The sequence below is a fragment of the Pseudorca crassidens genome, chromosome 7 (assembly GCF_039906515.1).
Source record: "Pseudorca crassidens isolate mPseCra1 chromosome 7, mPseCra1.hap1, whole genome shotgun sequence".
Taxonomy (NCBI): Eukaryota; Metazoa; Chordata; class Mammalia; order Artiodactyla; family Delphinidae; genus Pseudorca; species Pseudorca crassidens.
This window is the reverse complement of record NC_090302.1, coordinates 69809468-69833155: the sequence shown is the minus strand read 5'-3', so window position 1 is coordinate 69833155 and position 23688 is coordinate 69809468. Positions and strand designations below refer to the sequence as shown.

The window sequence follows — 23688 nt, the reverse complement described above, 5'->3', positions numbered from 1 at the left end:
TCTTCTTGGATCGATCCCTTGATTATTATGTAGTGTCCTTCTTTGTCTCTTCTAATAATCTTTATTTTAAAGTCTATTTTGTCTGATATGAGAATTGCTACTCCAGCTTTCTTTTGGTTTCCATTTGCATGGAATGTCTTTTTCCATCCCCTCACTTTCAGTCTGTACGTGTCTCTAGGTCTGAAGTGGGTCCACACTGTTAGCTGCGGCTCGCGCCCATCTCTGGAGCTCCTTTAAGCAGTGCTCTTAATCCTCTCTCCTCGCACACCAGGCAACAAAAGAGGGAAGAAAAAGTCTCTTGTCTCTTCGGCAGGTCCAGACTTTTCCCGGACTCCCTCCCTCCCGGCTTGGTGTGGTGCACTAACCCCTTCAGGCTGTGTTCATGCCACCAGTCCTCTCCCTGCGCTCCGACCGAAGCTCGAGCCTCTGCTCCCAGCCCCGCCTGCCCTAGCGGGTGAGCGGACAAGCCTCTCGGCTAGTGAGTGCCGGTCGGCTCCGTTCCTCTGTGCGGGAATCTCTCCGCTTTGCCCTCGCACCCCTGTTGCTGTGCTCTCCTCTGCGGCTCCAAAGCTTCCCCCCTCCGCCACCTGCAGTCTCTGCCTGCGAAGGGGCTCCTAGTGTGTGGAAACTTTCCTCCTTCACAGCTCCCTCCCACTGGTGCAGGTCCCATCCCTTTTCTTTTGTCTGTTTATTCTTTTTTTTTTTTTGCCCTATCCAGGTACGTGGGGAGTTTCTTGACTTTTGGGAGGTCTGAGGTCTTCTGCCAACGGTCAGTAGGTGTTCCGTGGGAGTTGTTCCACGTGTAGATGTATTTCTGATGTATCTGTGGGGAGGGAGGTGATCTCCGCGTGTTACTCTTCTGCCATCTTCCTGGGCTTTCTATCTTGTTCCATTGATCTATATTTCTATTTTTGTGCCAGTACCATACTCTCTTGATTACTGTAGATTTGGAGTATAGTCTGAAGTCAGGGAGCCTGATTCCTCCAGCTCTGTTTTTTGTTCTCAAGATTGTTTGGGGGCTTATCTGCTGGCGCAGTGGTTGAGTCCGCTTGCTGATGCAGGGGACGCGGGTTCGTGCCCCAGTCCGGGAAGGTCCAATGTGCCGCTGAGCGCCTGGGCCCATGAGCCATGGCCGTTGAGCCTGCGCATCCGGAGCCTGTGGTCCGCAATGTGAGAGGCCACAACAGTGAGAGGCCCGCGTACCGCAAAAAAAAAAAAAAAAGATTGGCTATTGGGGTCTTTTGTGTTTCCATACAAATCAAAAAATTTTTTGTTCCAGTTCTGTGAAATATGCCATTGGTAATTTGATAGGGATTGCATTGAGTCTGTAGATTGCTTTGGTAGTATAGTCATTTTCACAATGTTGATTCTTCCAATCCAAGAACATGGTATATCTCCATCTGTTTGTGTTGTCTTTGATTTCTTTCATCAGTATCTTAAAGTTTTCTGCATACAGGTCTTTTGCCTCCTTAGGTAGGTTTATTGCTAGGTATTTTATTGTTTTTGTTGCAATGGGAAATATAATTGTTTCCTTGATTTCTCTTTTTGTTCTTTCATTGATAGTGTATAGGAATGAAGAAATTTCTGTACATTAATTTTGTATCCAGCAACTTTACCAAATTCACTGATTAGCTGTAGTAGTTTTCTGCTGGCATCTGTAGGATTTTCTGTGTTTAGTATTATGTCATCTGCAAACAGTGACAGATTTACTTCTTCTCTTCCAATTTGTATTCCTTTTATTTCTTTTTTTCTCTGACTACCATGGCTAGGATGTCCAATACTATGTTGAATAATAGTGGCAAGAGTGGACACCCTTGTCTTGTTCCTGATCTTAGAGGAAATGCTTTTTGTTTTTCACCATTGAGAATGATGTTTATTTGGGCTTGTCATATATGGCCTTTATTATGTTGAGGTATCCCCAGTTTCTGGAGAGTTTTTATTATAAATGGGTGTTGAATTTTGTCAGAAGTTTTTCTGCATCTATTGAGATGATCATATGGGTTTTATTCTCCAGTTTGTTAATGTGGTGTATCCCAATGATTGATTTGCATATATTGAAGAATCCTTGCATTCCTGGAATAAACCCCACTCGATCATGGTGTATGATCCTTTTAATGTGCTGTTGGATTCTGTTTGCTAGTATTTTGTTGAGGAGTTTTGCATCTATGTTCATCAGTGATATTGGCCTGTAGTTTTCTTTCTTTGTGACATCCTTGTCTGGTTTTGCTATCAGGGTGATGGTGGCCTCGTAGAATGAGTTTGGGAGTGTTCCTCCCTCTGCTATATTTTTGAAGAGTTTGGGAAGGATAGGTGTTAGCTCTTCTCTAAATGTTTGATAGAATTCGCCTGTAGAGCCATCTGGTCCTGGGCTTTTGTTTTTTGGAAGATTTTGAATCACAGTTTCAATTTCAGTGCTTGTGATCGGTCTGTTCATATTTTCTATTTCTTCCTGGTTCAGTCTTGGAATGTTGTATCTTTCTAAGAATTTGTCCATTTCTTCTAGGTTGTCCGTTTTTTTTTTTTTGCAATATGCTGGCCTCTCACTGTTGTGGCCTCTCCTGTTGTGGAGCACAGGCTCCGGACGTGCAGGCTCAGCGGCCATGGCTCACGGGCCTAGCTGCTCCATGGCATGTGCAATCTTCCCAGACCGGGGCACAAACCTGTGTACCCTGCATTGGCAGGAGGACTCTCAACCATTGCGCCACCAGGGAAGCCCAAGGTTGTCCATTTTATTGGCATATAGTTGTTTGTAGTAGTATCTTATGATCCTTTGTATTTCTGTTGTGTCAGTTTTTACTTCTTTTTCATTTCTAATTTTATTGATTTGTGTCCTCTCCCTTTTTTTCTTGATGAGTCTGGCTAAAGGTTTTTCAATTTTGTTTATCATCTCAAAGAACCAGCTTTTAGTTTCATTGATCTTTTCCATTGTTTTCTTCGTCTCTAATTCATTTATTTCTACTCTGATCTCTATGATTTCTTTCCTTCTACTAGGTTTGGGTTTTGTTTGTCCTTTCTCTGGTTGCTTTAGGTGTAAGGTAAGATTGTTTGAGATTTTTCTTGTTTCCTGAGGTAAGATTGTATTTTCATAGACTTCCCTGTTAGAACTACTTTTGATGCATCCAACAGGTTTTGGACCATCCTGTTTTCGTTAGTTACTTGGCCTGAGGTGTCTCAGCACTGGTGTGTACAGACTATTGGGCAAGGGTGGGGTGGGTCCTGGGGCTAATAAGCTGGAGGGAGGATTCCACAGTGGTGCCTGCCAGCACCAGTGTCCACCTGGTAGAAGGAGTTCCCACAAATGGCTTCCTACAGTGTCTATGTCCCCAGGGTGAGCTGCAGTTGCCTACTGCCTTTCTGCAAGGCTCTCCAAGATTAGTAGGTAGGTCTCACCCAGGCTCCGCTCAAATTACTGCCTCCGCCCTGGGTCGAGGAGGGTGTCAGATTTTGTGTGAGCCCCTAAAGGGTGAAGTCTTTATTTCCCTCAGCCCTCTGGGACTCCTGAAAGTAAGCCCTGCTGACCTTCAAAGCCAAATGCTCTGGGGGCTTGTCTTCCTGGTGCAGGACTCCTGGGCTAGGGAGCTCACTCCTTTGGGAGAAACTCTGCAATTGTTATTATTCTCCTGTTTGTGGATCATCCACCTGGGGTTATGAGATTTGACTATATCACAATTCTGCTACCCCTACTCATCTCATTATGGTTCCTTCTTGATATATTTAGTTGTAAAAGATCTTTTTTGGTAGGTTCTGGTCTTTTTCATCAATGGGTGTTCTGCACATAGTTGTAATTTTGGTGTGCATGTGAGAGGAGGAGAGCTCAGGGCCTTTCTACTCCCCCATCCTGTGCAGTCCTCTCAAGAATGCTGGCTTTGATTTCAACTCCAGCACCAGTATTTCCTAACTGAATGACTCTCTGAGTCCCAGTTTACTTAACTGCCCAAGGCTGTTGTGAAGAGCAAATGAAATATGGTAAAGTAAACCTCTGTAAATTATAAAGGGCCATACAGAAGTAGGAATGCTTTTCTTTATTACATGATGGTTTACTGATTTATATTTTCTGAATGTAAGCTCCACAAGGGTAGGAATGTCATGTCTTGTTTACTTTGTACCCCAGAACCTTGTATGGTGGTACATAGTAGACACTCAGAGTTGTTGTGCAACTCTGACTTTATGGATTACTATTACTACATCCAGGAAAAAAAAAAACTATACTTTAAGAAATAGATTAACTAGGTGATGTTTCAGTTATTTTGGATTTATCTCAAAGGGTGCTTCATGTTCAGAAGACACATATATAGGTTTTTTTAAAAAAACTTACATAAATATCTTTCCTTAATGTGCTACTTGCTTCTAGAATGTAGATAATAATTTTTTACTTAAGAAATTTCCATTATCTTCCCAAGTCCTGACATACATGTTGTCAGGCCTGTTTCAAGCATTATAGCTACTATTTATTGTTAGTGAAACATACAAAAGTGAAAGCATTTCTTTTACATTTTAGAATTTATACAGCATACAACTACTTTGTTAGGTAGGTTATTTCTTTCATACAAAAAATAAAACCAAAGTCAGGGAGTCATCAATGTCATTTTTATTCAGTTCCATTTCTAATAGTTTGGCTGGACGTTATTTCACAACTTCATAAATATTTTATGTGTCATACATTAAAAAGATGAGACTTTAAAGTTACTAGGAGTAGAATAAAGTGTTTCCTTCCAGAAAATATAAAAGCATATATCCAGCACCAGAGCAGTGATGATATACATTTATACATGACGATGATGCTGTGAGGTATCTTTCCATAAGAGTGGTGAAGGATGTGAACTGTCCCAGCCACATTCTGTCCTCTGGTTCCATTTGAAATGCCTGCAGCTATGAATAGGCTGGTTGAGGTCAGAGACCTAAAGACCCAGCTTACAACTCTGGCCTTAATGAAGGCCCCATCCTCTTAACCACATGGTCAGATTTCTCTTCTAAAACAGCAATTTGCTAAAATGTTTACCAAAAATCTAAAACTACTGCTTACTTTCAAAGTGACTAAGATGTTTCAAGATAGTAGTTAAGTCCTTAAAGTTTTACTCCTTATATTATTATAATATCATCTTTGGTTAAAATCATTTTGGAGAAGTTAACTTGTGGCAATTAACTTCAAAAAAAAAAAAAGGTGATTAACCGCCTCTTGGTTACCATGGAGCCATTACATTACAAATAAAGCACAAAGATTTTAGGCACTTGCATGGATCTCAACATCTGTTCCAAATGTACACTCTTCAAGTGAAGAGTCACAGTGTTTGGACACATCTGAGACACACAACATAGCCTTAATCCCACACATTGATTTGTTAGTATACCCTAGCATGCTATTTGTCTTGGCAACTTGTGATTTCAAAAACTAACAGAAGATGACTTATAAGGAAACTTTTCCTTTTGTATATAGTTTGGAACGTCTGGTCTCAAAAAAGCAGAGACTTCTGGTTTCTGGAGAACAAACTGAAATATCCCAAGGGAATATCTTAATACTTACTGGAGCTCAGGTAACCAGGAGAAAGGGTCTTATTATGCCAGTAACCTACATCTTAGAATAATTAGAGTTTAGAACCTTTACAGCTTCAAATTTAGATTTTGACATTTTGGACTCTTTATGGAGTCCAAATGAATAGGAATGAATAGGAAAATCCTATGAATAGGAAAATCCTATGACGCTTAAACACAAGACTGCTGAAAACAAAAAGAGGGAGCTAGGGAAGAGAGGGTACAGGTAGATCTTATTTCCTCCCTTTTGTACTATTCTGTTTTCTTGTCAAGGCAGGAGCAATGACAAAGTCTGACTGAGAAGAAACTGGGCCAAACTGAAAAAGACAGTCTGGGTCTGGAAGGCTGGGCTGATTCTTTATCCCTCTCCTTGAGCATCAGCAAGTCTGCCCACTGATTTGGGGGGAAATGTGAGAGTAGTTCTTCAGTGCCCATTTCCTCTTCCCTATTCTTTACTGCCATCCACATCTGCTAGTTGGCCCGGGAATGTAATGTCCTTCAACCCATGAAGACCTGCTCCTTTACACTGTAACTCCCAACGTCCCAATTCCAGAGGCTTATTAATATGAGGCAGGGGTGTTTCTTTTATCTGATTCCAGCAATCTATATTAAGCATGAATGAGGCTTAATACTTGGTAGGAGTTTTCATCTGAAAGTGGGTGCTGATGAGCCTGATGCAGTAGAAAGCGCATTGGACCTGGGGTTCTAGGACCTTGGTTCCAGGTGTAGTAGCTCTGCCACTTATTAGATGTGTTTTCTTCATTTAAAAATAGAAATAATGCCTCTTCACAGTATTGTTGCAAGGGTTAAATAAGATAATACAAGTGAAACTCTAGTCACTTATATAGTCTGACAACTAGTGTAATAAACGTTAGAAGAATGTCAACATCTCATTGGTAGGTAGTATGAGAAAGCCACGGTGGGTGGGAAGGAGACAGAAGCTGGCTTCTCACATAAATTTTCTACACTTCTGCTTCCTCCAAACTCATTTCCCTCCAGCTCAGCCTCTAAAGAAGTAATAGAGATGAAATACTTGGTGATGTAGTTAAGTACTACCTGAGAGCTCACCTTCCTTTCCTCCTTTTCTGTAAGTATCTCAGCACCCTACGGAGTTCAGCAAAAGAAAGAGCTGTGACCTGGAAACAGTGTGAATTACACAGTGAACCACAAATATTTGGAACCTGGAATCATAAATCCATATATTTGGAAAATAAAATTAGAGCTATTTTTAACTTAAGTGGTAGGTATGCTTGGTGACAACATGAAGGTATTGTACATGCCACACAGGAATACTAAAAGTTCCATGACACTGCTGTGGCATGATAAGCACGAAGGTACATTATTCCAGTGGCACACATTTTCTCCCCAGTAATCCCATATACGTATACATCAGTATATTTGTATGATTGGCTAAGGACAGCCCTGATTAATGGCTGCATGAAGGAACAATAATTAGCAATCAGAGCAAATTAAATTCCTGGCTGATTCTAAACCCCTGAGTAAAATGCAACCCTTGAGGATGCTGTCACATTCCTTCATTTACTTGGCATTAGGCCACCAGTCACCCTGATTAAGACAGAGGTTTGTACTTATAAAAAAAAGATCGATGTTTGGAAGAGATATTTGCCATTTTTTGCTTGCCTAGCATCCTAATCACCTTTCTTCTGGGGGAACCCAGTTCAGGTGGACAGACATGTGACCCCGGCCTAGTCACGTAGAACCCTCCCCACCCCACCCAAGGACTCAACATGACTCAAGCTGAATCAGAGTCCACCCCATGTTGCTTCCACCATACCTATGAGCAAAGACACCTTCCCTTCCTTATTTTGAATTGGGTAACTTTCACTTGCATTCAAGAGACTCAAGCATAAAAAAATTATAGCCACCACTTACAAGTCTGATTTAGCAATGTTTAACACTATGCTTATTATTTAAATGCGTATAGCAGTTCCAAGAGAGTGTTTTAGCAATAAGAATAAGAAAACATGTCTAACTTACTGAGTCAATGAATATCCTCTGGAGACTTCATGGGAAACAGATCAGATTCCACTGTCACGCTACAGTTTGGTTTTGCTAGCAAAACCTTCCCCATGCCTTAAAACAAAAGTCACATGCACAAAATTCACAGGATTATTTTACTAGAATTTAGTGCGGAGGAGATGATATAATTAGATTTTCACAAAAAATCTTTATGTTGAACTCTAGCCAAATAAAAGAAAATCCAAGTTCTTGTTTCGGTCTCAAATGGCCTGGGTACTGAAGCAGTGGCCCCTGTCCTGGCGTGCACGGTTCAAGCTGTTGGTTGTGTGGCCACCCTTTCATGACCTTCAGCTCTCTGCATCGTCTCAGTAAGCCCAGACACGAATTCTGAAAAATTCCTTCTGTCTGTATGGTTTTCCTCATCCAGCTGAGAATGCTGCTGGCTACTGCAAAACTGTTTACCAACCATAAGCTCTGGTCCATACAGCTTTCTTCGTAAACTCTGGGAGAACTCTCAAGGACAGCAGGGTGGCTAAGGGGACAAAAAATAAAGTGCACTGTTGCATTTGGTGGAGTTGCATTTGAAAAAGTCATTTAGATCAAAAAGGTGTCAATAGAACCTGGCTTGTTCTCACTCAGCTAATCTTTAAGAATTCTATCAAGCCTTAGAATTTTAATGGAAGAAAATGATTAATAAAGGTTGAGGAACGTTTTTTTTTTTTTTTTTAAGTTACTTTGAAACCAGTTAGTGGGAAATTCTGCATAATTAAAACAAAAAGTGACTTCTGGGATGCTGACAATGCTCTTTTTCTTCATCTGGGTGCTGATTACATAGGTGTGTTCCCTTTGTAAAAATCTACTTGTGCACTTTTCTACATGAATATCACTTTTCCACTAAAAAAAGCTTAATTGAAAGGTAAACAGGGCTTCCCTGGTGGCGAAGTGGTTAAGAATCCCCCTGCCAACGCAGGGGACACGGCTTCAAGCCCTGGTCCGGGAAGATCCCACATGCCGCGGAGCAACTAAGCCCGTGCGCCACAACTCCTGAGCCCGCACACCTAGAGCCCCCGTGCTTCTGCAACAAGAAAAGCCACCGCAGTGAGAAGCCCACACAGCTCAACGAAGAGTAGCCCCTGCTCGCCGCAAGTAGAGAAAACCCGCGCGCAGCAACGAAGACCTAGTGCAGCCAAAAATAAATTATTTTTTTAAAAAAAGGTAAAGACAAAAAACCTGATTCTGTAATGAAGTTAGGTTCATGGGCTCAGTGGAGCAAGTATGACTGTACTAAACTATATTTGAACACACACCTTAGCTGTCATGGGTCCCTCAGAGATCGATTTAAAGTAGGGAAGTTACATGTAACCCCTCTAGGTAAATTATTACATATCTTATTTTAGAATACTAATGTAAATATATTGAGATTTAAAAAAAATATAATAGTGTGAGGGAATGAGGGTAAGCCAGAGCTACATGATAATCGTGTGTGACTCTAGTAAGCCCTTGAATACACGATCAAGTGAACATGTACTTCTTTGACCCAAATAACTATTTTCCTCATCGGTATCAATTAGTATCTTCATGACCTAAGACAGTATATGTTGGGAACAACCAATGGAATTATAGACCCATGGCCATTAAAAATTAGTCCAAACTCCTCAAGGAAAATAAATGGAGGAAATCCTAGCAGCAAGTTTCTAGGGAATGGTCAAGTGAAAATATGTCAGACCACTGCTCTGATCCTCAGTGAAGTTCTGTGGTTGATCAGAATCACCGTCCTACACAGGCCCTCCCACCTACTTTGGAGGTAGGGAGAAGGACAAGAACCAACACATTAGATAATTCTCGCTTGTTAGGCAATCAATAGATTATACCATACTTAAAGCAAAATATGGTCAATTATCACAAGAGTAGGCCAGCAGGCAACTTTCCCAAGGTGAGGCTTTTCAGTGCAGTAGCTTACAGCATGTCAGGGGCATCAACAGCAGCCACTGGTAGGATCCAGACCCCCAAGTCTCAAGATGTGGATGACAGTACAAGCTGTCTTGGACCACAGAGCCAATGCCCAGAAGACTTTTCAGATTTGAGTAAAAACATCTACATAATTTTCACAGAAAGATCATCTATATTTGTGGATCCCATAGTCATAGTTTAACAGTCAATAGAGATGTATAAAAAACATGAAAATCATCTAAATGCCTGGAAGCATGGGAAATGTCCAATTCCCTTGGCAAAATACTATGCAGCCATTAAAAATACTTATGAAGCCAGTGTAAGAATGGGTTAAAATGCTTTTAAGGGCTTCCCTGGTGGCACAGTGGTTGAGAGTCTGCCTGCTGATGCAGGGACTGGTTCGTGCCCCGGTCCGGGAAGATCCCACATGCTGCGGAGCGGCTGGGCCCGTGAGCCATGGCCACTGAGCCTGCGCGTCCGGAGCCTGTGCTCCACAACGGGAGAGGCCACAACAGTGAGAGGCCCGCGTATCGCAAAAAAAAAAAAAAATGCTTTTAAAATAATTTTAAAGTACAAAAGCCAGTATTCAAAGTGTGTATGTACATTTTTCAATTGGCTATGATTATAAAAATGTTAATACTCATAGAGGGAGCAAAAACTTAGGAAAAACAATCAAAATTGTCATTGGGCAGTGGGATTCTGGATTCTTCTTTGCTTATTTTTACTTTTCTGAATTTTCTAAATTTTAAGTCATTTTATGATTATAATAAAACATTTAAAAACCATTTAAATAACAAATCTAAAGGCAATGCAACTTTTTTAACCACTTTCTAATTCAAGAATGCCACACTGGTGACAGCTTCATATTACTTCTCTAAACTGAACCAAGACAAGCCCTTTCAGGAGCCAACACACGCTAGGATGCTGTTCTGCAGCACAGACAACACTGGATGGGCATAAAGCATGGAAGTGATACCTTTTAAAAGATCCCTGGACTTTGCTGAGAGGCCTTCTTTAGGGCTTTCCATGATGCTGAATAGCCAGTCAATGAACTAGAGTGAAAATGAAGAATGGTATCAGTGAAAACAGTCTATCAGTAAGACATCATTCAAACCCTTGGGCCTGCACATATGAGTATCAGGGCAGTAGTCCCTGGACAATACCTGCCTGGGCTGGGAGAGTGGAGTGGAGACAGGACCAGGCACAAGAGATGGGAAAGTTGGAAATGGCTCTTATTTAGTTAAATGACCCAGCAAAGTCAAACCTCCTTCCTTTGCTGATTACCCTGGGACTTGCTGTAGCTTTTAAGAGTGGGGTAGGCATGGGCCCAGAGGGCCTCCTGTGTGCCATGAACATTCCGTCTCATCACTCTGAGAGGCCCCAGAGAGGCTAAGAACCTTGCCCAAGTCCACTCCCAATGAATGGCACAGTCAAGATCTGAACCCATGTGCACCTGGCTTCAAAGCCTCACACTCCTCCTTCACATCATGCTGCCTGCCACCTGGTTCCGTGTGTATCAGGCCTAGGCTCCTAGGTGGGGTGGTAAATGGGGAAACACATCAGATGTAAAATATGTTTCTGTGGCTAAGAACAATTTGTGCCCAAATGGATATGAAGCAAAGTTGAAATGCAAGAGAAAAGGCATAAAACAATTTACTAGGTAGACCCAAGCGTATTAGCTGCAAATAAATCCTGCAGATGAGGTAGAAACTCATAGTACTCATGAGTTTGACTGATCTCCCAGATGCAGCCAAAATTGTTTTTGAATTAGATAGCGGATAATTTCGTTGACTGAATGTTGCCAATCTCGACTCATTGAAAAACACGTACACTAGTTGTAGGTACTAGGATTTTTAACTTTGGACTAAAAAAAGAAAATATTCCTAATTCCCTACTTTAATTAAAACTTTTTTCTTTATTTTCTTTTCCTCAATTTTGTTTTATCATATCCTACTGGTAAGTAAATAAATCAGGTACTACAAATACATAATAGATGCAGGATGTCTATACTGTAGTCCAAAATGAACAGGGTGTCCCAGGCCAGAAATAAGGGGATAGGATACCACATTTAAATTTATTTTCATTTAAAATGAAAAAGAAAACACAAAATTTGGGATAATAATACTAATGCTTATCAGGTTTAAGAAAACAAAGGCATTTTAATTGAGATGCTCAGTGAAGTTCATGGCTAAACTGTGGGTCCACAGCTCAGAAATATTTTTAAAGATTAATGTTCAGATTTTAAGATTAAGCCACACAAAGTTGGCTTTAAGCCTTCAACCTCGTAAAAATCCAGTTTTGATTAAATGGGATTCAAAAATATCTTTCAACAATTCAAGACAGGTCAGAGCCACATAATGAGAAAGGATGTACCGTATTTTCATATGCTCTTCACGACAGCTAGTAGCCTGGGGAAACTCAGTATTAAAAACCAAAAGGTACTTCCTATAGTTTGGGTTTTCCTGAGGGCAAAGGTGATGACATTAGGCCTTTACAAATCTCCCCACGGTATCGCACAGGCCAGAAGCACCTGGAACACACCTATTGCATGGAATGAGCTGTGGGGAACCTTAAATATGGTAAAAGATGGATACTCCAGATTCGCATCTCCCTGGAGGATTTCCTGGACCCCTCCCCAGACATTGTTGATCACCCCCCTCCCTTGCTCATCACCACTGTATCCTTATCATACCATCTTGCAACCTTGAACTTGCTTTCCTGTCTGTCCTCACTCTGAAATTCTGAGCTCTCAGAGACTTATTCATCCTTTTATCCCCAGGATCAAGAACACATGTGTCTTCAATAAATGAAGGCAAGTATAAGCTTTTCTTTCCACTTCATCCCTAACTGTAAGCAAGTTGTTGCTGTTGTCACTGTTGTTTTTAGTCAGCGGTTACCCTGAGCCTGGGCTAGCCTCAATCGCTGAGGCTTTGCATCTGGCTGAGATTCGAGGCTGACTAGGAAAGCCTGTAGTGTGACTCAGGTTTCACTTAACTCCCACCTCAATTCTACAGCAGAAACTGCTGAAGAGAAAATGGCCGCCTGCCCTGACAAGCAGGTAGCTGCCAACCTCACCTTCTGGGTCTGTTCCTTCCATGGCTCTCTCTGCAGCAGAAGAGGCATGCTACTGGGAAGGAGAGTGACAGCCTCCTGCACAGTGACCCTGTGCAAGGGACTCCTGCCAAGGAACCTTGAAGCTGGCCCAGCTGGACCATTTTCTTGATGCCATGGCAACCAACTGGCACTGAGGCCAAGGAGCAGAGGGGCAGCATGGTCTGCCCATGCAACCACTGCTGCTGCAAATATCAGCAACAAGAAATCCAAAGCCTACAGTAGAAATAGGAACAAGGTCAGGTCACATGCTTTAACAATGCAAAGTAACACATGTTCACGTACACAGCCCCCATCATGAGGCGATGTTATCTTCCCCTTCACTCAAACCTTCTGCCTGCCCCACCCCTACCCCAGAAGAGGGACTGGACCGAATAGCAAACTATTTCCATGCTTAATGAAGAGACATTTTGGGGTTTCAGAAGGTTTGAAGGATCCTCTTTTGTGAGGACAGAAGGCCCAATAGTTTCATTATTAGCGTTCTAACATTTCAAGAGAAACATAATTTATTTAACACCTAATCATACTGAGATCCAAACATTCCTCTGTTTTGGTGTTTTCAAAGAGATTTAAAAATTAATTAAGAGAGATCCAGACAGGGGTATTTAGGTTTATTATTATGTGGCCAAAACTGATTTTCAAAAATATGTATAGTGTATTCTGTATTTAAACAGAAACAAAAAATGACTCTCCACATGCATTAAAAAAAATCTGTTTAGAATCCATGCATTTAGATTTTATAGTCTAATCTAGACACTTGTAGAAATGGTGGTAACAAGGGCTACCTCTGAGTTACTGTACTTCTGTGATTTAAATTATTCTTCTTTCTGTTTATCTGTATTTTCTAAGTTTCAAAAGACTTTGTAAGAAAGCAGAGAAGGTTAATACAAACTGGAAATCAGAATAAAAAGAGGAAAGATTATGCTAACTCAAAAAAAAACTTTTTAAAGTACCCATCAATCTCTTAAAATGCCTAATCTCACTAATGAAAATTTCAAAAAGACACACAACTCTGCAGAAGAGCTGGGCAGAATATCAAACAACATCCCAGGTTATGCATATTTTGCTCACACAGCAAACAGGAGACCCATGAAACATGGCTATGGAAAAAATACTAAAAAAAAATGCACATTGGGCAGCTGAGTCAAGAAAATGAGGAGAGTAGGAAAGTGCTGTCCTTCATTTTTTAATCTTTTTTTGTTTTACTCACCCAGTACTAGTGGTGGTTAACCTTTTTTGGGTCATAGGTCATTTTGCAGGTGGGGTGAAAATTTCCCTCCAATATATGCATGTTAAGTATTGGCACAAACAGAGATTACTTGGATACACTTCAGGAACCCCTCCAAACCAGGTGTTTGAAGCCGTGCTCTGGGCCAGTGCGGAGGCCAGAGGCCTGTACCCCAGTCTTCGTGGGGTCCAGCCCAAGTACACAGGATCCCAGTTTCCCCCTCCAGCTAGAATCCTTTGTGTACTGCCTGTCAAGGAACGTGGTTCTGTTGAAAATATTTTTCAAAGGGCAGCCATGGGCATCTCCTAAAGCCTGGTAAGAACATCCGTTTCCTTGTGACGTCAGATAATTGTCATCCTTGTTTCCCAAAAATAAAAGGAAGGAAGGAAGGAAAGCTTCAAGCAGCAACATGTTCCTCTTTTGGGAGAGTAAATATCCTCTATATTTTAAGGAAGCCACAAATGGCTCCTCTACATTTTACCTCATTAAGAGCCACGTTCTGAACAGATGCTGACTGGTAAGCAACATTTCTGATATAACCCATCAGTTCCAAGAGCCACTCCATTCTCTTCAACACGCCTGAAACAGAAGGATATTTCTTACCAGACCATGGTTTTCCTTTGCAATGTACAACAGATCAGCGATTACCGTCATAACTAAAGCAGAACACCCGCCGAGGACTCTGTGCGACAGTTTCAAGTCCTTTTATGGTACCTGAGACTTGTGCTCACCCGTGAGAGAGTTTTTGATACTATTCACATCAGATGACCATATTTTGGTCTTTATTTTTAAAAGCTAATTTATTCTTCAAATCTGTGATAAAATGGTGAAATGCATTTGTTGGAGTTGCTCAACATGAAACACACTAGGAGAAACTGGGCATGCCAACTAGTTAGTAATGTTAAATCCTTGATAACTAGTTGTTTTTATAGTCTTCCCTTGCTTAAATATTCCCAATTTATGCAAAAATCATAGAGAATACCTATCCTAAAGACATTAAAAACAAACAAAAAACAAAACACAGCTACTACAGGCTAACTGGAGAACAAACATCAACATAAATATTAATTTTTCCTTTAAAAAAATGAGGATTTTCAGCACAGCAGAGACTACTTGGAAACATCTTAAAATTTAGTGCATGAGAAGAAAATGGTAACTAAATTTGAACTCCAGCTAGTTAGGACCAAAGGCAATATCACATTTGTTTCCTTCATGTATCGTCATGCTTAACAGGGAGTACCTGCTAGTTTTCTGCCTGATAAATACACTTTCGAGTTAGAGTAAAAAATCTCATTTCTCATCACAGGTTCACTTTTCACTGGGCTGGCGCTACTGTGGAGATGAGACAACTCTCTCAGTTGCCAAAGAGGAGGATGAATCAAAATTTCCTACACAGTCTTGCAAAGAGTATTACAATTGTATTTGTCAGTTTTCTCTCAAAGCCTTCAAGATACAAGAGATGGGGATGATGGGTCACAAGGGCTTCCCAGCCATGTTTGATCTGCTGAAGCCAGATGCCTTCAGGACCTGAATGTAGACTTGAGAAATTATAAGCATATGACCAAAGGCATGGAGGAGAAATGAGGGAGCTCCCTCTTTAGATGATTATTAAAGTATAAAGTCTAAAATGGTCTAAAAGTTGCACCATTCATCAGCAGAGCTTCATGCCTGCAGCTTCTGGCTTGAGGACGTAGTAAGGGTGTCCAGATTTTATTCTTCTCACTCCTGAGAAGTTCTTCTATAGAATAACTAATTTGTTGTTGCTGCTTTCTTTTTCCCTTTGTAAAATGACCACCCAAAAGCCGTTTTCATGAAAACATCAGGGAGAATCAATCAGCATCCATCTGCTTGAGAAAGGAAGCAGGCAGAATCAACCTGATAAACTTGTTTATGTCTCTGAGGGCCTGGAGGGCCAAAGACAAGATAAAAGTCACCAGTAGAATTCATTCCCACCTCCAAAGAGTTGGTGTTGTGAGCTGTAATTGCTGGTTTCTATCCAAGGTGCTACTCATGTGGGGTAACAAGGCCTCGCCTGTGTCAAGAAGCACTAAACTAGTTGAGGAAACAATTACAACCTAAAAGATGGTAGGTACATCTTTCTGTTCCTGATGTTCGCCTCCAGCTGGCCTTACCGGTATTGGCGTGGCTCACAATCCGTGCCTGGTATAAGCTGTGCAGTATCATCCAGGCCAGTGTGTCTTTTTCATGGTGCCGAATAGCAACACTGAGCACATCAGTCAAGCCCATCAAGGGGAATCGTCCTTGAGAGACCAAGTATAGTCTGACAAAGGCAGCCTTTTCTAAGCTGTTCTGCAAAAAAGTAAATTGTTCAGTTACTATTAAATTAACTGAAATTGTTATAGGACCTCGGGGCAAGGGCAAAAGAGAAAGGGTGAGTTTGAAGTTGATTACCATTCCAAATGCTAAAACTGTTCGTTTCCTGCACTGTGTGACCTACCTGCCTGCATGCTATATTAAAATGTACCTACAGACAGATGGTTGTAATGTCACCTCCTGTTTTCTCATAAAAACCAAAAATGATTTCAGGGGTTAATTGGTGAGGATATTTAGTAAAGATACACAAATAATAATAATGATAACTAACAAATACAGTACTTATTATGTGCCAGGCACCATGCTAAGCACTTAACCTGTGTTAATTTGGCACTTCACAAAGGGTGGTACACAGACCTATGGGGCACCCCAAGACCCTTTTAGAGGGTCTGTGAGGTCAAACTATATTCATAATAAGACCCCAAACTGTAGTAATGTTCATTGTATTTTTCACTGACACTTGCAATTTTTTAAAAAGCTAGTTTCATTTAAAATATCCTTTAAACAATAAAAATTACTAGTTTTGTTAAACCTCTGCCCTTGAGTCCATCTTTGTAATATTCTGTATGACCAAATGGGAAGTATGCATAAAAAACTTGTGCTGCATCCCCAAGTGTGATGGTCATCTCAAGGAGAAAGTTGTGAGAGTGAGCTGTGAGCTGAAATAGCCACTCTACTCATGGAACGCCATTTAGTTGAAAAGAATAATTGATGGACAAACTACGGTTACGAAAACTATTTGATTATTTTTTAAAAGTGAAGGAAGTAAGGCTGTCACTTCAAGGAAAATACTTGACAGTATTTATTGCCAATGATAAAATGTGAGCTTTTAAGTGAAAATTCGATTTTTGGAAAATCTGTATCTGCTACTATGACTTTAGTAGCAGATACGTAAAAGACTTTTCTGATGAAGTTACTGGTGATACTGACAAATGTGATGTTTTGATATTTTATAATGAAATTTACCAACATTTGGAAGATTTTCAAAATCTAGTGACTCAGTATTTTCCAAATGACCAATATATCTTACAAATCTTGCAATAATATCTTACAAAATCATGCATTGGTAAAAGACCCAGAGTGCAATGGACCAATGGATTTTAATGTAACAGAGTATGTGAAGTTCACTGATACGGTTTCAGATTCCACATTTCAACTAACCTATAAGAAACCAACACTTGCTGAGCTTTGGTACAGTATCAAAGAAAGACATCCCCAATTATCAGAAAAGACTGTTAACACACTCTTCCCCATTCCACCTACGTATCTGTGTGAGGCTGGATTTTCTTCACATACTTCACCCAAACAACATCACAACAGATTGAATGAAGCAGCAGCTGTGAGAATCCAGCTGTCTTCTATTAAGCCAGACAATAAAGAGACTTACAAAATAAAACAATGCCACTTTCTCACTAATTTGTTTTTTGGAAAATAGTTTTTTCTTACATATGTTAAGATGCAATGGGTTTATTATTATTACTTTTAAGTAAATATTTTAAAATTTTTCTAGTTTTAATTTCTAACATGGTAAATATTGACAGATATAATCCACATAAATAAAAGCTCTTTGGAGTCCTCAATAGTTTTTAAGACACTAACGTAGTCACGAGACCAAAAAGTTTGAGGACCACTGAATTACGCATTTAATTCTAACACTGAGCAATAGATTACTATTATCATCTCTCCTTTACAGATGAGGAGACTGAAGCAGAGAAGTTAGGCAACTTGCTTACTGCCACAGAGAGTAAGAGCTGAAACCCAAGGAGTCTGAGCTCTTCACCTGTACCTTCTTCTTACCTGTGTTCTTTCTAGAAATGAATAGAAAACAAGGGCTCAGCGGAACACATTAACTTTTGGGGACACCAGAACAGGATTTAGAATGTTCTAGTGACAATCTTCTGAATGGCACTTTAGAAACCCAAGTGAATAACAGCAACTTTTAGCTCTAGGTACCCCAAAGTACATTATATTAATTACTTCGAACAATGTAACATGAATATAATAAGTTGTAATAAATTACATGAACGTAATAATTATGATAGTAAGTTATTACTGAGTACTTGCCTTGGGTCAGGCACTTGCCCAACAACTTAACATGGATTAAGCCATTTAACTCTCAAAACAGCCCTAATAGGTAGGCGCTATTATCTCCCTTTTATAGATCAGGAAACCGAGGCAGAGAGAGGTTATGACACTTCACCAATGTCACGTTGCTAGTAAATGAGAGACTGGCTTTCATACCAGGGTGGTGAGGCTCCAGAGTCCACTCTCTCAAGCATTTCCTTATACCGCTTTATCCTTGCCTAAAACAAACATCTCCAAAAGGCCGATATTCCAAAGATTCTAACAGTGCTTCTCAAACCTTAGGATGAACCACAATCACCGGGAGGGACTGTTAAAACACACACCACTAGGCCTCCCTCCAGGGTTTCTGATCGAGTAAGTCTGGAGTGAGACTCCAGAATTTTCATTTCTCATCACTTGCCAGGCTGATGTTGTGGGTCCGTCGGCCACAGTTTGAGCATCACAGCTATACAATGCAGAGGATTCAAGGATTCAACTTAACAGGCCAATCTGCCATATAGTGAAATAAATGATAAGATGACCACCCATGATGTGAGGGCTCCCAGTCCTCTAGACCTTTGGTATTACCTGGTATGCAGGGATGCCATTTGAATAAGTAGGTCCCATTGGGATGTACTTACTCTAAAAAATTATTCATTTTTTATCTGCAATTCAAATTTAACAAGGTATCTTGTATTATATGCTAAATCTGGCAACTTTACGCTTATGCTGCTTTTCGCTTATTCATCCTTTGATTCGGTATGGGTCTGAGAGGTACTTGTTATCTTGTGTCAGTGATAATAGTGTTTGTTTTTCAATCAGCCACCTTTCTTCATTTCAAAAGGATAAGTATCAGGTGAAGAAAAATAAATGTGCCTACCATGCACCAGAAAGTTCTTTGGTCAGAATATTTCCATTCTTGTGGATTTTGTATTGAAGATGTCCTGTACTTATTTTTGCTCATCAGTAACACTAAAATGTTCTTGACAAAGTGGGATTAATTAGGTTAAAAAGTTATTCATTCATCTATCCATTTATATACTACTACATATCCAACCATACTAGGCTGGACATGAGACCCCACAGTGAAAAAGATGGTTTCCTGAAATTATCCAGTAGCAAACAAATATGAAGCAAAGCTAGCTTCAGCCAAAAGGATACTATAATCATCTCAATTGTAATCTCCACCTCAATAATAAAAAGACACATAGATATGTTATTACCTCAGTAATCTGGGCAACCCGATTGGCTTCATCGTCTGTCATTTCCGAGAGGCATTTTGCTACACTGATATACAGCTCTAGATCATTTCTCTGGTAAAGAAAAATCCAAAGCATGTCAAAATACAGTGTAAAATAACACGTATATTCTCAATGTTCTGACAAAATCATTAGATTTGCTTATCTCCACGAACAGCAGCTGATGAGATTTTAATTTTAACCAAGCCAAAACTTGTGACCAATTTTTATCATTTAAAAAACACCTTTCGGGCTTCCCTCGTGGTGCAGTGGTTGAGAGTCCGCCTGCCGATGCAGGGGACACGGGTTCGTGCCCCGGTCCGGGAAGACGGCCCGTAAGCCATGGCTGCTGAGCCTGCGCGTCCGGAGCCTGTGCTCCGCAACAGGAGAGGCCACAACAGTGAGAGGCTCACGTACCACAAAAATAAAATAAAATAAATAAAAAAATAAAAAACATCTTTCCTGTTATTGCGTGTATTTTGTTTGACTGTACTATTTTCTTCTTATCAGAACCCATCATTCCGAATGGATTTTTAACTTTTTTGTACAACTACATTTCAGAAGTCTGTTGGGGGAGAGGCAAGGCTAGTATTAAGTCACTTGATGTAAATAGTGGATCAGACAATACACCCAAGGACTCCCCAGGTGTAAAGTATAAGGGTTTCTTTTTTTTTATTTTAAAAATTTATTTATTTATGCCTCCGTTGGGTCTTTCTTGCTGTGCCAGGGCTTTCTCTAGTTGCAGCGAGCAGGGGCTACTCTTCGTTGCAGTGGCTTCTCTTGTTGCGGAGCACGGGCTCTAGGCGTGTGGGCTTCAGTAGTTGTGGCTCATGGGCTCCAGAGTGCAGGCTCAGTGGTTGTGGCATAAGGGCTTAGTTGCTCCACGGCATGTGGGATCTTCCTGGACCAGGGTTCGAACCCATGTCCCCTACATTGGTAGGCGGATTCTTAACCACTGTGCCACCAGGGAAGTCCAAGTGTAAGGATTTCTGAACGTGCTCATCTTCTACGGGCATTTGGTAAAAGGCCTAAGAGCAAACTTCTGGTGCCGCACTGGTTAACCTGCTTCTGAGCGTGCTCAAAACTTTGGTTCTAAATATTCAACCTCAATTTAGATCTTGGAAGCAAACATTCTTAGTGAAGAACGTGGTTATTTCTTGCTAGCCTTCCCACCACATTCTTAAAACATATACCTCCCTGCTTTGCCAAAAGGCTTTAAAAAATCCCAAACATAAATTGTCAGGAATGTAAATATTTTTGTTCCTCACCCGAATCTTATTTGGCAGAAGGTCAAAAATTTTCCCAGTAGCTTTGCTGAGCAGACTCCAGAGGTGGTAGGCAGGGCTGGGCTGTTTCATGGCCTGGCTCAGACCCTGTAAGGCACTCGGGCATAACTCAGGTTTGGAGAGTGGGGAAGCTGCTTTAAAAACTGTCACCATCAAGCTTTCAACAAAACCCACGATCTGTTCATCAGAGACGTGTTTTATCCACGAAGGCACAGATAGCAGGAGGTATTTCTTGATATTCAGCTGAAAGCAAAACAGAAGAGGTCAGATGTAAACAGGCAAGTCTGGGTTTGTAATGCTCAAAACCTCTAGGTCATCACTGTGTTTGAAAGATAAAAGGTTCAGGTGAAACATAAAAAGTTCAGGTTGTTTCCTAGACCCTCATTTCCCCACAGCTTCATGGTCTAATGGACCACCGATGCATGTAATTTTAGCGGCTGCGGTGACTTCTGATCCAGGGTGACTCGTGTGGATATATGGTATCTGCCAATCCATCTGTGAACTACTCAGCTTAAACCTTGGATCTCTTCAGCGAGGGGAATAAAATGCTACTTCTAAAAGAACATGACAGTTGCTATTCAGTCTTAAAAGGTCACATTCTCTGGCAAGAAAAGCTCCTGAAGATGAAGGCTCAACTGCTGGAAATCGACTAAACAGAATATCTATTATTATTCATTTCTTCTTCTGAGGAAGAATAAAGAAATAATGAGGGGAACTGGCATTCTGGGGCCATTTCTGAGCAAAGAAGAACCAGCCAAGCGTATGGAACTGACCATAGCATATTAAGAGTTCAGGAGCGCTAAGAAGGGGCATAGTTAATGATAGCTGTGAGCCACAGACTTTGAGAAAGCAGGCTTCAAAAATTCTTAGAAACATTAAGTATGATACTAAAGGAGCAGCAAGTCTAAAAGAAGTGCTTTAAAAAATAAAATCTGACAAAAACCAGTATATTTCAAAAAAAGATCCATGTAGCTTCATGAGTTACAGAAGATTTCATGTTAAAAAACATGCCATTTCAGATCATTTTTTAAATGAGCAGGTACATAATTTAAAAAATGAATTTACAAACTTAATTTGTTAATTAACAAAGATAATAAGAAAGGTTCCTAATCAAGGACAAATGCAAAAAAAAAGAAATAGGACAGATCTAAAAGAGAAATGGAAGGATAACTAAAACCTAGAAAAATGTCTGAGATCAAAAAAACAGGCTGTTAGAATTATAGATGATTCAAAAGGAAGGAAGCATTAACAGAACAGTGTTCAAGACACAGGCTTTTGAGTCAGCCAGACTCTTCCATTTATTTGCTATGTAAACTTCGCTTAACCTCCAGTTGCTTCTGTTCATCAACCTATAAAATGGGAATAAAATCTACTTCTCAAAAGTGAAATAAACCAGACACAAAAGATATAATACTGTACAATTCCATTCTAAAGAATTTCTAAAGTTTATATGAAATTTAAATTTATATGAAAGTTCTTTAAAGAAGGCAAAATTATAGAGACAAAAAGAACAGTAGTAGCCTGAGTCTGAGATTGGGAGTGGGGATTAACTATAAGTAGGCACGATAGAACTCTTTGGAGTGATGGAAATATTATTGGTGATGGATGAAAATATATAAATGTACTAAGACCCATCAAATTATACACTTAAAATAGCCATATTTTATGGAATATAAATTACAACTCAATAGAGCTGTAAAAAAAAAAAAAAATTGGCCTGTCAGGGTTGAAGAGAGATTAAATCTGATGTCTGAAAGTACTCATTGAGTGCTTACCAGTAGCAGGTACATAACCAGTGCTCATTAAGTGGTAGCTAAATGGGAGCTGTTTGGAGCAGACAGGTAATAACAGCTGATGGAAAGGACGCAGACCTCAGTAACACTGACCTTCAATTAAAAAGAATCAGGAGATGTAGGAAAGCTTAAAAAAAAAAAGAAGTACAGAGTAGAGACTAAAGCCAGAAAGACTGAGGAAATAATAAGAGGGTTTTGCACTATCCTCAAAGAATTAAAGCCTCCTAGAATAGAAGAATAACGAAGAGGAGATCATTTAGCTTATAATTAATTGGTAAACCTCTAAGGAATCATGGAATGTGGTTTTTTGGGGGGTCCTACCTTGAAATGTACCCAAAATTATACATCTTTAAATAATCTCACCCTGTTCTTCCTACCTACCCTTAGAAGGTAGGAAGGTGCCCTGGAAGGTGCTGGCCCCCTCTATGCCCTGGAAGGTGCTGGCCCCCTCTATACCCTGGAAGGTGCTGGTCCCCTCTATCATAAATACCAGGCTAGATCACTTCTCCCTCAGCACTTTACTCAAGCTGAACACCATTGGCAGAGATGTTCTACTCTCTCCACATACACCTTCCCACTTACATTCCCTTGTGTCTCTAACTTGATGCCTAATGAAATCCTACCAAGCCTTCAAGGCTCGCCTTAATTGCTGCCTTTCTGTGAAAGGGAGGGATCATTTATCCAGTGTGTGTGGATTTGCCTTTCTTTTAATACCTGCTGAAACGACTGCATATCATATAAACAAACCCAGGTTCCAATAACTGTACAACTTTCTACCTGTATGGTCTTGAGAAAGGAATTTTAATATCTCTGATCATCACTGTCCCTTTTTCTTGTAATAAATGGCAGCTGAAAGCATGAATGGTGACGGCTATGGCAGAGTTCTGTGTCCCACAATTTTCCAATTTGCTGTCCAGCTATTGTCAAGTCCTCACTGTGAAATCCCATTTGTCCACTCTTGACTTTGAGAGCTCACACACAAATGAATGTTGATCTCCCCCAAAAGAACCATATCCTCCTGTTGCTCAACATCCTTAATTACTACATACACTCAGACCATGGATCAGTGGTGGCATCACCCATATTCCCAACAGTGCAGCGACATTCTGGGATGACTGAGCCTGGGTCACCATAATTTCAAGACACAGTTGCTGAATCTCTTCACCTGAAAAAGA

The 23688-nt window shown here is 40.4% G+C and overlaps 2 protein-coding genes across 4 annotated transcripts in view; one reads left to right on the top strand and one right to left on the bottom strand.

Annotated features, from left to right (window-relative positions):
• Positions 1-7276, top strand: part of HACD4 (3-hydroxyacyl-CoA dehydratase 4) — a 63195-nt gene extending 55919 nt beyond the window's left edge. Inside the window, exons 7-8 of the mRNA XM_067744502.1 lie at positions 5435-5531; positions 6529-7276. Of these exons, the coding sequence (XP_067600603.1) occupies positions 5435-5514 (80 nt within the window). The 3' untranslated portion in view covers positions 5515-5531; positions 6529-7276. The remainder of the gene's footprint in view (positions 1-5434; positions 5532-6528) is intronic.
• Positions 7277-7650: 374 nt separating this feature from the next.
• FOCAD (focadhesin) overlaps positions 7651-23688 on the bottom strand; it is a 312885-nt gene continuing 296847 nt past the window's right edge. For all 3 annotated transcript variants that reach the window (XM_067744497.1, XM_067744498.1, XM_067744499.1), the window contains 8 exons: positions 23563-23678; positions 20703-20963; positions 19420-19509; positions 15931-16108; positions 14280-14377; positions 12535-12786; positions 10436-10511; positions 7651-8041 (listed from right to left, as the gene is read on the bottom strand). In XM_067744497.1, the coding sequence (XP_067600598.1) occupies positions 7968-8041; positions 10436-10511; positions 12535-12786; positions 14280-14377; positions 15931-16108; positions 19420-19509; positions 20703-20963; positions 23563-23678 (1145 nt within the window). In that variant the 3' untranslated portion in view covers positions 7651-7967. The remainder of the gene's footprint in view (positions 8042-10435; positions 10512-12534; positions 12787-14279; positions 14378-15930; positions 16109-19419; positions 19510-20702; positions 20964-23562; positions 23679-23688) is intronic.